The sequence below is a fragment of the Chiloscyllium plagiosum genome, unplaced genomic scaffold (genome assembly GCF_037043375.1).
Source record: "Chiloscyllium plagiosum isolate Xiang-an unplaced genomic scaffold, Cpla_swu_hap1 HiC_scaffold_11, whole genome shotgun sequence".
Classification (NCBI taxonomy): Eukaryota; Metazoa; Chordata; class Chondrichthyes; order Orectolobiformes; family Hemiscylliidae; genus Chiloscyllium; species Chiloscyllium plagiosum.
Genome location: NW_028270149.1, coordinates 71,730,426 through 71,743,985, shown reverse-complemented (window position 1 = coordinate 71,743,985; position 13,560 = coordinate 71,730,426). Strand labels below are relative to the sequence as shown.

General features: G+C 36.0%; 1 protein-coding gene across 4 annotated transcripts in view; it reads right to left on the bottom strand.

The window, feature by feature from the left end:
- Positions 1–4,835: 4,835 nt before the first annotated feature.
- lrch2 (leucine-rich repeats and calponin homology (CH) domain containing 2) overlaps positions 4,836–13,560 on the bottom strand; it is a 163,324-nt gene continuing 154,599 nt past the window's right edge. For all 4 annotated transcript variants that reach the window (XM_043704469.2, XM_043704471.2, XM_043704470.2 and 1 more), the window contains one exon: positions 4,836–11,737. In XM_043704469.2, the coding sequence (XP_043560404.2) occupies positions 11,618–11,737 (120 nt within the window). In that variant the 3' untranslated portion in view covers positions 4,836–11,617. The remainder of the gene's footprint in view (positions 11,738–13,560) is intronic.

The window sequence follows — 13,560 nt, the reverse complement described above, 5'->3', positions numbered from 1 at the left end:
CCACTACCTCCCACCTCGATGCAATTTGACACCGTATTACTTCCTGGAAGCAGATTGCGGTGCATGATTAAACTTGAAGGAGAATCACTGAATGGAAGCCAGGAATACACACCTCTGGCGATCCTCCTATACTGCTGGCATTTAACCAGCTGTAGATCAATTCGTACTTTCTGGGAGATTATTGTGTCTCAAATTGCAGGCAATTGGTGCCAAGGTAAGCCTGAAACTTCAAATTATGGAAGTGACTCACCACCCTACCCGTCAGCTGGATTTTCCACGAATATCGGTATCGTTACATGAGAATCGATAACAATGATTTATTTACTGATTTGATTCACCGTCGTCGTATTGCAATCGCACATTACAATAGGGGTGATGCTAGCCACATAGGAAATAATAGCTAGACAATGCACCAAGATTGCCGAAGAGCAAACTCCCATTTTTGCAATGAAAAACACAATAGCGGTGGGCTGAAGCAATGGGCGAAGTGTTCACCTCACTCACCACTAGAGAGGGATAGTCCAACAGTCGATTGTGCTGCTCCACTAAAAAAACTTTACATTCATTCCAATGGCTGACAAGTGAAAAATGTTTCTAAAACCTGTTTTCTAATTAACATGTTCAGAGATGTTATACCACTGAAACAAGTGGGCCCTGAACCCAGACCACTTAGTCAAAATGAAATGCAAAGACTCTCAGCTATTCTATATCCACCTGTTACAGATTTAGAATTTTTAGAATTAGATCCCTACAGTGAGGAAAGAGGCCTTTCGGTCCAACAAATCCACACAGACCCTCCAAAGAGTAAACAACCAACACCTATTCCCTTTCCCTATATTTACTCGCGACTAATGCACCTAACCTACGCATCCCGGAACACAATGGGCAATTTAGCATAGTCAGTTCACCTGACCTGCACATCTTTGGATTGTGGGAGGAAACCCAAGCAGACACGGGGAGAATGTACAAACTCCACACAGATACCAGAGGCTGGAATCAAACCCAATGCTGTGAGGCAGCAATGCTAACCACTGAGCCACCCTGATATTATGACATATCACTGGAGCAGGTGGGACTTGAACCCAGGTGTATTGAGTTCAATTGAGGCATTTAAAACCATAAGAAATAGGAGCAAAAAATTAAACCATTCTGCCCATCGAGACTGCTCGGCCATTCAATCATGGTTGATAAGTTTCTCAACCCCATTCTCCCAGTCACCCTTGACAATCAAGAACCTACTTCTTGTCTTGAATATGCTTGGTGACCTGGCCTACACAGCATTCTGTGGCAATGAATTTCATAGATTCACCACTGCCTGGCTAAAGAAGTTTCTCCTTATCTGCATTCCCTTTACTCTCTCCTACCAATGGAAACATCTTCCCAATGGTCCACTCTGTCCAAACCATTCAGCATTCTTCAATTAGATCCTCCCTCATCCGTCTAAACTCCATTTATTATAGACCCAGAGTCCTCAAACATTCCTCATACGTTAAGTCTTTCATTTCTGGGATCATTCTTGTGAATCTCCTCTGAACACGCTTCAGGGCCAGTACATCCTTCCTGAAATATCAGGCCCAAAATTGCTCACAATACTCCAAATGTGGTCTGACCAGAGCTTTACAAAGTCTCAGAAGTGCTTTTACATTCTAGTGCCCTCAAAATAAATGCCAACATTGCATTTGCCTTTCTAACTATCAACTCAACCTGCAAGTTCACCTTAAGAGAACTCCCAAGTCCCTTTGCAATTCAGATTTCGGAATTTTCTCCCCAGTTGGAAAATAGGCCATGCTTCTATTCTTCTTACCAAAATGCATGACATCACACATTCCTACATAGTATCCCACTTGAGAGGATTATCTAAATGTAAGTATCGTGTAGGGTTATGGGAAAAGGAAACTAATACTACCAGTGTTCAGAAGGCCAATGGACCAAATGGTCTCCTTGTACATTGGACAATCTGATGATGGGACAGATCCATGCTCTATATTATTTGACAGAGATGAGAATTCTTACTTTCCATTTCAAGTCATGCAATTGTGCAACAGGGCCTCAAAGATTTAGGCTGGACGCCTGAAACTGGCAGAGAGTTTCCAGAACTGGAAAAAGTATTGAATGTGTGTTAGGGAGACAGGGAAGATCTACATTTTACTGTTTTCAACAGTTTTTTTTTGGAGCAGTCCAGTTCCAAAGGAGTCCCTTCAACTTCAGACTTTTGAATTTGAGGTAAAATGGCTATGGAACTCTGAAAACACTACAGCACTACATACTACTCATGATAAACATTGGTTGTGGGCAGCACGGTGGCATAGCAGTTAGCACTGCTGCCTCACAGTGCCAGAGACCGGATTCAATTTCCACCTCAGGCGACTGTGTGGAGTTTGCACTTTCTCCCCGTGTCTGCGTGGGTTTCCTCTGGGTGCTCCAGTTTCCTCCCACAGTCCAAAGATGTGCAGGTGAGGTGAATTGGCCATGCTAAATTGCCCGTAGTGTTAGGTGAAGGGGTAAATGTAGGGGAATGGGTCTGGGTGGGTTGCGCTTTGGCGAGTCGGTGTGGACCTGTTGGGCCGAAGGGCCTGTTACCACACTAAGTAATCTAATCTAACCAGCAGAGAAATTGTAAATGCAGATCAGTGGTCCTTCCATTTGCTAAAATTATACTGCTCTAAGCACGACGTAAGCTTTATCCTGGTAGCACAAAACAAACCTTTGCAGGAGCTAAGGCATGGAGATAGAAGTTAAATACTGATAACATTAATGGGGGAAAACTACAACAATGATGTAAGCAAATGTGAGTGCATCCGCTTTGATAACCCTATCCCTACAAAGGACATAACAGAACATTTTCTAAATAGTAAAAGGACAAAATCAGTGAAAATCTGAAGGGATTTTGGAAACAGATGCACCCATCATTAAAATCTTATGACAAATCGAAAATCACTGGCTCGTTCAATGGTAACCTTTGTAGCTAATTGAACGCGAGTGATAACATTATGCTGAAGCTGTGTAAAATAATACTTATACCATAGCTGGAGCAGTTTTTGGCACTATATCTGTGCATATGTAGTGCTGGCCTTGCAGTAATGATTCATCAGAATGATAACTGGACTCCAGTGTACAGATAAGGGCAGAGCTTATGCAAACTAGGATTGTATTTCCTGGAATTGAGGTACAGAATGACTGGATTAAAATTTGAGAAATTCAGAATAGAAAAGTGAGAAACTGTTTTCATTGGTTCTAGCACTAGACAGTAGTATCTTTACAATTAAAGTAAAATGTGGAAGCACTTTTGAAGAGGTGGTTGTTGAAGTTTGAAACTCATCTGCAAATGGTTAACTATTGCCAATTTATTTATTTTAGAACAGATGGAGAGATTTCTGTTAACCAAATGGTATTGTGTGATATGGAGCTAAGCATAAATCAGTCACTTCTTTGTTCAGTACCAGAATAACCTCAATGGAGTTATAATGAATCAAATCTTTGAGGGCGGCAATCAAAATCAGTTCTGAGGAGTAGCCAGACTTGAAACATCGAGTCTGCTTCCTCTCCACAGATGCTGCCAGACCTGCTGAGTTATTTCAACAACCTTTTATCCGAACACAGTCAGATTGCCATTTGTTTCTGTTATTCTTGTCCTGACCTGGACTTTTCAATCAGACAACTTGAGAATCACATAATGTACTTGGTCTTGGAACCATCCAGCACGACGGAAGGGCAGCATTGAAGGTAGAGATATGTTCCTTTTTACAGTAGTAGTTGCTATATTTTGGGGTTTAACTGTCCAAGTGCTTTTGGGAACTTTATTGAGAGCGGGTAAGTGTTTAAGAGAGATAAGAGGAGGAGTAAGGTGCCTGATGGGGAGCCAAGTGTGTAAGGTGTCATTTGAATGGGCGAGGGTACAATGTGGGTTTCATGCCAGGTCAGAATGGGGTTGTTTCATGAGCATTCAGCTGTACAGATAACCCAAAGTTGCGTCTCCAGTATAACTATTTAGATAAGTGATTTAGAAAACTACAAAATTTCCAACTTTGACTGTGCTGTAGATTTTTGAGGGTTCCAACTACAGGGTAATTATCCATCAGATATTTAAATGAGTATTTGGAGTGTTGAGATTTAAGGATCTTGTAGCACATCTTTTATGGTACATTACTGCAACAACCATATTGCAACTGAAGAGGCTAGGCCTCTGATCCATGCTATATTGAATAACTGAGCTTTGTTAACAATATTTTACAATCAAAAACTAAAGTAATGATATTCATTAATCCCAATCCATACATTTCAGAGATAAGTTATTGATTAATGAAATTTATTTTAATTTTTAAATTAATGCAAAACCATCCTAAAAATAGTTTAGCCAGGGAATATATTTGATGTTCCAAAGTACTTAACAAAATATGAGAACATTTTTAAGTAATATTATCTATACTCTTCAGACTAGACTTCAACATTCTGTTTTACCATTATTGTGTTTAGAGGGATCGCAATAATGGCACTGTTTTTCTAATATTGTGATATTTGGATAAGCAAGCATATGGCAATTGAAAATGTATATCCATTTAATATAATTTCCCTGTATTAATGAGACCAGAGACTAATGTGGGATGACGACAGAGGGAAGAGATTGATGTTTATGGCGGTAATTTATTCTCAGAAAACTGCAGCTACAGCATAGTGAATACTAAATCACAATGTATCATATTTGTGGTGGTAGAATTAGATCCAGGCACCATAACTTTCATCAGGCAAAGTATAATCATAAACCAACAAGAGGATAGAATCCATCTTCGAATCATTTTCAATACTGCTATAACAACCAAAAAGAAGCATCAAAGAAAGACAATTGTCTAAAAAGACAGATTTATTTCTTAAACATGAAAGTTTATGAAACATACTGTACATTATAATATATATACAGTCTCAAGATTGGTCAAAGGAATCCATGCATGCAAAATGTAATACAAACTATTTACATTTGTATGCTTCATAAAAGAAAACATATTTGGCAAGTTTAACAAGTGAATTCATGGTACAGACAACTAAAGTTACAGAAATATACAAAATAAAACATTGCATGAAATAATCTGTGGAATTATAGAGAAATAGGACATTTGTAACACTTATTTACATTAGACAATCTTTTGTATTGCAAGAAACAAGTGTCCATACTAAAGAGCTTTATGCTTAGTTTGATTTATAACTGCTGCTGAAATGCCATTACTGAATTTTCAATTGCTCAGAATCTGTTTTTAGTTGCAAATAACAAGTTTTCCTCTGGTATTCTCAATAAATTAATTTTGTTTGTAAACATTTCATAAACATTTAATTTATATGTACATCTAGTAAGATAATCATAGGGCAAACTGACAAATGAGTCAATATTTCTATATGATCATGGAAGTGCATAACAGAACCTTAGAGTTTGGTGCGTCACTTTGCCTCATTTACCCTACTGCCATATTTTCTCAGTTGGAACTTCGGTCAATACAACTGTGATCTTGATTAAAACTATTTTGTTATCCATAATTGTAATTATGAACATTGAAAACCTGTTACAAGCAACATTTTTATTTTGTTTTGAAAGTTGGTGAGGTCCTCTGTTCTAAAAAAAAATTTTGAAACAGGATTAATTACAAAGAAAAAAGTTGACCTTAAATTTAATGGTACTACAAATCCAGTTTATTATTTGTGCAAAACTTTGTTCCCTAATTATGTATGAAATAGTCACAAAAGTGCTCCAGGCTCAGTGAAATGCTTCTTGTAACAAATAAGTTCATTATTCAAATGATACTCCACTGTTTTCACAAAATCAGGTATTTATACAGGAAAATATGTTTATAGGTGCATGAATGGTAAAAAGAAAAATCATTACTAAATTAGAGATCCTTCTGCAGTTATTTCACAATCTGTAAACTTCAAAATTTTATTAAAAATTAATATAAAGTCCATGCTATTTTGTGAAATAGATCTTACCCATAATTGGATTCCATTTTGACAACACAAAGCTTTATGAATTACATACCCTTCATCTTGACTCATCCCTGACCCCTACTTTCAAAGTTGATATTTTTATTTTGAAATCAACTTGTTAAGAGGTGTTACCACACGCTGAAGCAGGTAGGATTTGAACCCAGGGCTCCTGTTTCAGATGTATTACCATTATACCACAAGTGTTCCACATATTCAATATTTGATGCTAAATAATTTCAAGGCTGGATTTAACACCCAATATCAGTTTGCGTCAATAGTTTAAGTCATGTTGACAGTGCATTTCTGGAATGTAAACAAAAAGTCATACTGGGAGATGTAAAGTGACTGTAGTTGTTTTGAGCACAGCAGTAAAAATGTTTTACTTGTTCACCAAGAGTTTTGACAGTAGAATTTGTGGAAGGAGGCGTTATATCATTTAGTGCACACATTTAGAGCAGAGATGAAAGATGGGCCTAATTTGTCTATGAACAGCAAGTCTCTTCTTCAAGAGAGCTAACTTTGCTTCAATTCAAATATGATTCCTGAAATATTGCTGTATTTTCAGTCTCAATAATATGCTTATGTAGTTCTCCTTCCAATAAGTGAAACTTCCAAACAAAATACTGTACAATAGAGAGTTGTTCAAAAAAATCTGCAAATACAAGGCCTAAGTTGTGTATTGCTAACCAATAACAAGCATTCACAAATGTTATTCATTGTCTATTTGAAATAAATTTAATTTGTAAATTTTCTGCAAATCTAAGCAATTTTTGTTGCATTCTGAAGTATAATGTAATTTCATCTAAAAAAGACTTTAAAATGAAATAAATTAAAATTTATATTTCCTGAAGAGTTAAAAAGACTTAATCAAAACTTTATACTAAAATGTGTAAACAAAATCATATAGCAAATTAAATAGTTGGAATTACAAGTTTAAGCTTAAAAAAAGCCAAAGCACAATTTTAAAAATTATACAAATAAAATTTATGAAAAGTTCCATTGATAAAATCAGCCAGCTTCAATATCTGTGTGCTGTATTTACTTCTATTTGCAAAACAATATATTTTCTTTTGGCAAACAAAGGATGCACTGAACTAAAACTGAACATTGTACAGTAGTTAAATGCATTTCATTTTCATCAAGTTACATTTGATTGCATCAAGGTGTCAACTTTCGGCGATAAAGTTACTACTATTGCTTTTAGCATTTCTTGAACATAATAGTCACTTGTTTAATTGTCAATAGAAGCTGATGGGAATTCTTCTAATGATTTTTCTATTCAAGTTATGATGACAGAATTTGATGATGCATCTGCATTTAGTCTACAATAACTTTAACGTCTTGATCAAAGCATCTCATAACCACAGACTGAAGGAAATCCTAATCTTCTTGTGCTAAATGGTTTTGTATGTTTTCAATTGATACTACATTAATACTACAAAAGGCATTCAAATTATTAACAACTATTTTCTGTGCTGCATTTTAACAGTTGTGGTTAAAAATACAAATACAATGGACTTTTATTACTGTCCCTTTTATCTTTCTCCTCTTCTTTTTTTGTTTTGTCTTGTCTTACATAAGCTAACGCACGATTTTCTATCTAATCTTTCAATAAGCATTTCCAATATAATGACAAAAATTTAAACTTTTTAATTTCTTTCCTCCACATTCTGGCAGTGGTCTTCAATTTAATGGGCAGTACAAATGGTTCTTTTAAAGTAAAAGGACAACTTTCCAGTAACAACCCAAGATAAAGACCCAAACACAACTTCTGTTACAAATCTTGAAAGAGAAAACCAGACAAAATTCCCAGCAGAGTTGCCCAGATTTTGTGGTGAGTTATGGTGTAGCGACCAAAATCTAATTACTGTAAGTTCCATAGAAAGCTAGCTACCTGACGAAGCAGCAGCAGTCTGAAAGCTAGTACTTCCAAATAAACCTGCTGAACTATAACCTGGTGTTGTGTGATTTTTAACAATCAAGAGAAAAGTCTTGTTAAGTACCGACAAACCTTGGTGATCTCCAATTCCCAAAGTACAAGCATAGGGCAAACAATTGGTTTTCTGCAATCAGTAACTGATGGCTCACCACCTGACCACTCCAGAAAAAGCTTCAATGAGGAGCACAACATAATACAGTACATGTCCTTAGATGAGAGCTGCTACAAAATAAACTCCATGAAGGACAAAGCAGTCTGCTTTGACATATTCCCTGTCATTGAATACAATACACACCATCTGCATATTGTGCCTGCATGACACACCATCGACAAAATACATTGACGCAATTCCCCAAGTTCACCTTTTCAAACTCTATAACCTCTACTATCAAGACTAGCACTTTAATGCAAATACCATTACCACATTGCGTCATCTTTACTTGGACATGTCACATCCTCTTCATTGTCAACAAGTCAATGTCATGGAATTCCCTATGCGGGGCCATCACAATAAGGATTAATACAGTTCAAACACAAAATCCCAAACCACCACCTTTACAGGCTAATTTGGAATGAGCAATAAATGTAACCTTCATTGATTCACATTCCTGGCAAACACTCCATACTGCACTGACATCTCAATACTGCATGCTAGTTACTGATTTATCCTTAAAGTATTTCTTTGAACCTTCATTTATGTCATTTTATATCAACAAAAATGTCTCTAGGCTTAGATGTTTAGCTAGATATTTGGAGGAAGAAGCAAGTATTTTTCTTTCTGAAGAAATTAATCAAATCAGCCCATAGTTCTGAAATAGAAAATGCAGCAATAGTTTAGTTCCTTGGTCCTGGTATCCTGAGGAATATAATGTTGTACCAAGTAATGCAGTACAAGCTACATTCCTGCTGCTAACAGTTTTTGCAGAACATATACAGTTTCAAGTTTGAAACTATTTAAAAACTTGGCATCTGGCAGTTATTTGTAGCCCTCTGAATGATCAGGAATGTGCAACAGCGCTATCTGGTTTCTAATGCCAGATTAATACCCATTAGCCAACTATTAACCTTTAAGATATAACTTTGTTAAATATGTAACAGTAGTTTAAAATGGAAACTGGGATTGCACTTGCTTTGTATAGAAAGTTGACCAACATAATGAAAATACTTCATTTCTAGAGATCTTATCAGTGAATTAAAATCTTTAGACAATAAATCTTCAAATTAAGAATTCATGATGACCCTCACAGTGCAACCCTTCCACATTTTGGATAATTGTGGCTAACATTGGCATGTTCCCAATCATTTGGTAATTGCTTGGAAAGTAAGAGGCAAAGTAAGGATGCAAGATTTCCCAAAAGTCTACTCGTAAACTTTTTTTTGGGAAGAAGGAACAAAGTTGCATACCTCAATGTGGAGACAACACTAAAGTTGAGGCACAGTACATTGTGTAGATAGGAGCATAAATTTACAGAGGGTCATGGTCAGATTATGTGGAAAGGTGAAAGGTAATGGGGAAGTGTGAAGCCAAAATAGTGCACTTTCAATTGAACACAAGTAACAGAACACAAAAATGAAAACATCTTCAAAAAAAAGTCTTTTAAAAATAAATTTTGCAAGATGAATCAATAGTCAACTAGTTTTCAGCCACATATTAGAGTCGGTCTCTAAAATCTGGAAACACTAGGCAGCTAGGAAGTGAGCATCTTCTCAGCAATTTATTTTCCATGATTGATGGACGTATTAGTTAGGAGGACAATTTAATAATGGATAATGGTATAAAGTATTATTTTTCCAAACTAGCATTTTCATACTTTAAATGTATTTAGTCCCCATTAGTATTCAAAGAAAACACCGGCACCTTTTGGATTTTCTCCCAGTCCTGGTGACTCCTAGTTAGTTTAGCTTGGGCCTTAGGTTTTTGGCCGAAGTCTCGTTAAGAAGCATTTGGATCTAGTAACAGCTTTAAGTCTGATGCACACATGACCAAGGTGTTGGTGAAGAATCATAAGACAAAGTGAAAAGTGAGACATACAAAAGCTTGATAGATAGAAAGAGATACTGAACAGTCTTTGTTCACAGGGGAAGGCCAGAACCCTAAACTTTGCCACATTAGGAGCAGATGAAAGATTCAGTGAAGGGGAGTTTTCAATGAACGGTGAATGAGTAGCCACCACTGTGCAGATCAGCATGAAGAGGCTAGTAAATACAGAGGTTCTCCAAAACAAAGAACATGAGCTTTTGCTTAGTGACATGAAACCCAAATATGAGAAAAACATAAATCAGTCTTATGACCCGCCCATATGTAAGCCCACATTCTATACACATCAACTACATGATATTTTCTTCTCAGAGAAAGGTTGTGAAGTTATCGATAGAAAGATTTTCTACAGGTTGGAATCAGAAATTACTCTGGATGTGAAAGTGGGGACTTTTGACAGATGTCTTTTACAGCCAGTCAGTACTGAAGCATGTTTACTGCTCAAGGCCTACTCAAGACTGTGTTACAACTCACTGAATGGCACTCATCTAACATTAATATTAAGTCTCACACTAACAGACACTGCTGTCAGATACAATGTAAGGTCCCTTTGCTCAATATCCTGCTTTCGTAGAAATTAGCACAGTAAAGACTTTGCTTGTACATCCAAAGCAGGCAACAAATAATTTTGGCTCGTACAACTCCTCCTACAAAACTGATTTAAAGTTAGTTTTATTAAACTGCTTTTTGATTCTTTTCAATATTAAATGAAATACAGTAAATGTCTTATGTAAAGACATTACAGAAGCCTGAAAGGCTTCATTTCCAACTTCTTTTTGTGCCATTAGTAAGTCCTACATCATTTCAGTAAAGATAAAATATTGCGGATGGTGGAAGTCTGAAATAAAACAAAGTTCTGGAAATACTCAAGTCAAGCATCATCAGGTAACAGGTTACAGACCCAAAAGGTTGACTTGGTTTGACTTCACAGTGGCTGTCAGATCCTTTTGAGTATTTCCAGCATTTTCTGTTTTTATTCTAGTCTCTCACAAATCTGGCATACTTCAAAAATTCAAGTAGTCTGAGCTAACAGGAACAGTCATGGAGGTCTTATATTTTAAAAAGGCTCAATGGCACACAATATATAAAAAAAAGTATGAACCAGTTGTTGAATCCGACATAGAAAAGCTAATAGCCCTGAGAAAACAATGGCACTAGTGGGCACCAATTAAAGTAAAATTTACTGACCAACTCTTAAACCTAAACTGAAGTCACAAACATAACACAGCTATAAAAAAAAGTCATTATACAAAAACCAAAAGATCGTTAAAGCATTGAAAATCTTTTCTCGTGTTAACACAAGGATAAGTTTGATTAGAAATGAAAGTTTGTCGAGCTAGTGGGAGGGGGAAATAGCCTGAATACTATGAATAATTAAACAATGTTGTGAGAATGATTTTTCCTCTTAAACCTAGATAGAAGAAGCTTCCTATCTGATGACAGAGATCAGGAAAATGACAAAACATCTTATTCTGAACTTTGTAGCATGGCAGGTGTGGCTTGCTGGATGTAAATACAGTACCTGACAAAACAGATAAACATGGATATTTAATCCAACTGCTGGCTTAAGTAGTGAGAGCTTTTGCATTGGATTTTAAAAGAAAATGGCTTAACTATTATTTCAACAAATACAATAACTTATTTTAACCTTGACTGTCAACCAAGAATGTTAATTACACAGCAGATAATTGCGTGTGTTTAGATGTAGGTAGTTCAAGTAGAGCTTGCACTGTAGAACCCACTTTCACCAGTCCCCTTTCTTCCAATATATGATGAGGAAGACAAAGTTTATCCTGAAATAAGGTAAGCAAAGAATTAGATTCAAATAGAAGTTAATTCCACAAGTGTCTGCATGCCAAACGCAAGTCACCTCTCAGGAGATCATGCAGTTGCTCAGGCATTCCCACATCTCACATTTAATTGGTCTAGAATCTTTTTCATTACTACTTGTGTATCCAATACATTTAAAACTTATCTACTTGGTTACTCAGAATTCAAAGCCACAAGTTATATTTACCTGTGAAAACAGAAATTTTAATTTTCACTAAATCTCATTTTTCACGATACATTGTTATTTATTTAGTACTAAAACAATTCTAAAATTAATGAGATGCCTGGCAAATCGATTTAAATGGCATTTTTATAGCAATAGAAGAGATGTTAGTCAGAAATGCACTAGTAGAATCAACAATGTAAAACCTGAAACAAAGTATAGTACAGGAAGCATTTATCTAGTGTAAATAAAAGAAATTTTCTCCAGTCAAGTGTATACTGGTCATCTTTCATCTCCAAACGATGAGTGTTGGGGGTTAAATGAGGCACAACAAGAACTATAAGAATCAATAATATTTTCTGATACAAAATGCATAATTTAGATATTTCTTTTAAATTAAGAGAAATTAGTTTGAAACCATCTTGCCAAAAATACATACTGATAGAGGCAAATTTACCCAGGAGCATAAGATCGAACAGATTCTAATATCACCTTAGAAGTTCATCACTATCTTCAATGAAAAGCACCATTATTCCACAGGAGGAATAATCCACCATGCTAATTTGCATCACAAGATTACCTATGTTCTAGATACACTGCTAACTATGAGTGTAAAAACTGATTTATTCCATCAATTGATTCATCTAATGTGACTAACTTACCAACCAAATGACAAAATTCATAAATTAATCTGATTAATTTATATTCAAATTAATCATGGGTCCGTCAAATAGTGATTCACAGGTCAGTTAGTGCTGAACTATAATGACAGAGCCAAACTGCCTCTGTAACCTCCATAATTTATCGTCATTTAACCAGATCTACTAGATTTGCATACTTAATGTACAGACGCAATTGATTTTAATTATTAAATCGATTAAGAGTTATTAGTTCATGACCTTAGCAGTTTTGCTGCTACTTTTGGGATTTATCAAGAAGGGCCAATTGACTCCCTCAACACACTCCAACAACAGGTTGGAACTCAAGAGTGCTAACATAATTTCATAAGTGAGCAGAATACTTCAAACTAAACATCAGTATCATATTCTTGCTGGTAGAGTGGGCAGCAAATCCAGTTCCCCGTTGTGGAACTGAGCAAGAGTCATGGGTTCATTTGACATTCAATTCCATTACTGACGATCTCTACTGAGTTCAACCAAACTTTGCCATGAGATATTTGAAGAAATCTCCTTAGCATAACAAAATTGTTTTTGCAGCAGAGCATGTTGCTCAAAATAATTTTCCCACATAAGTACGGTCTAACTAAGTTTTATTTATTAGCTTGCATAACATAGCCTGCCATTTCCTCAAAAATGACTGAAGAAAGCTTTATTCTCGCTTGAAATGTTACTCTTGGATTATCTTAGTTATTTCTTGATTTAGATATTGAGCTATACCATGGGAAGTATGATAACCTTTGAAAATGACCATCCTGGTAACCTAGTTATGTACTTTGTAATTGATTGAATCACTTCATTTAGTGCACCTGTTATGAATGGTTTATAATCACCTGAATACACCATCTACCTCATGCATCATGTCTTTGCTGTTCTCCATATTGCCAGAGCTTTCTAAATATCAGGTGAAATTGAACGCTCAAGCGACAAGCTGATGCCAATTATA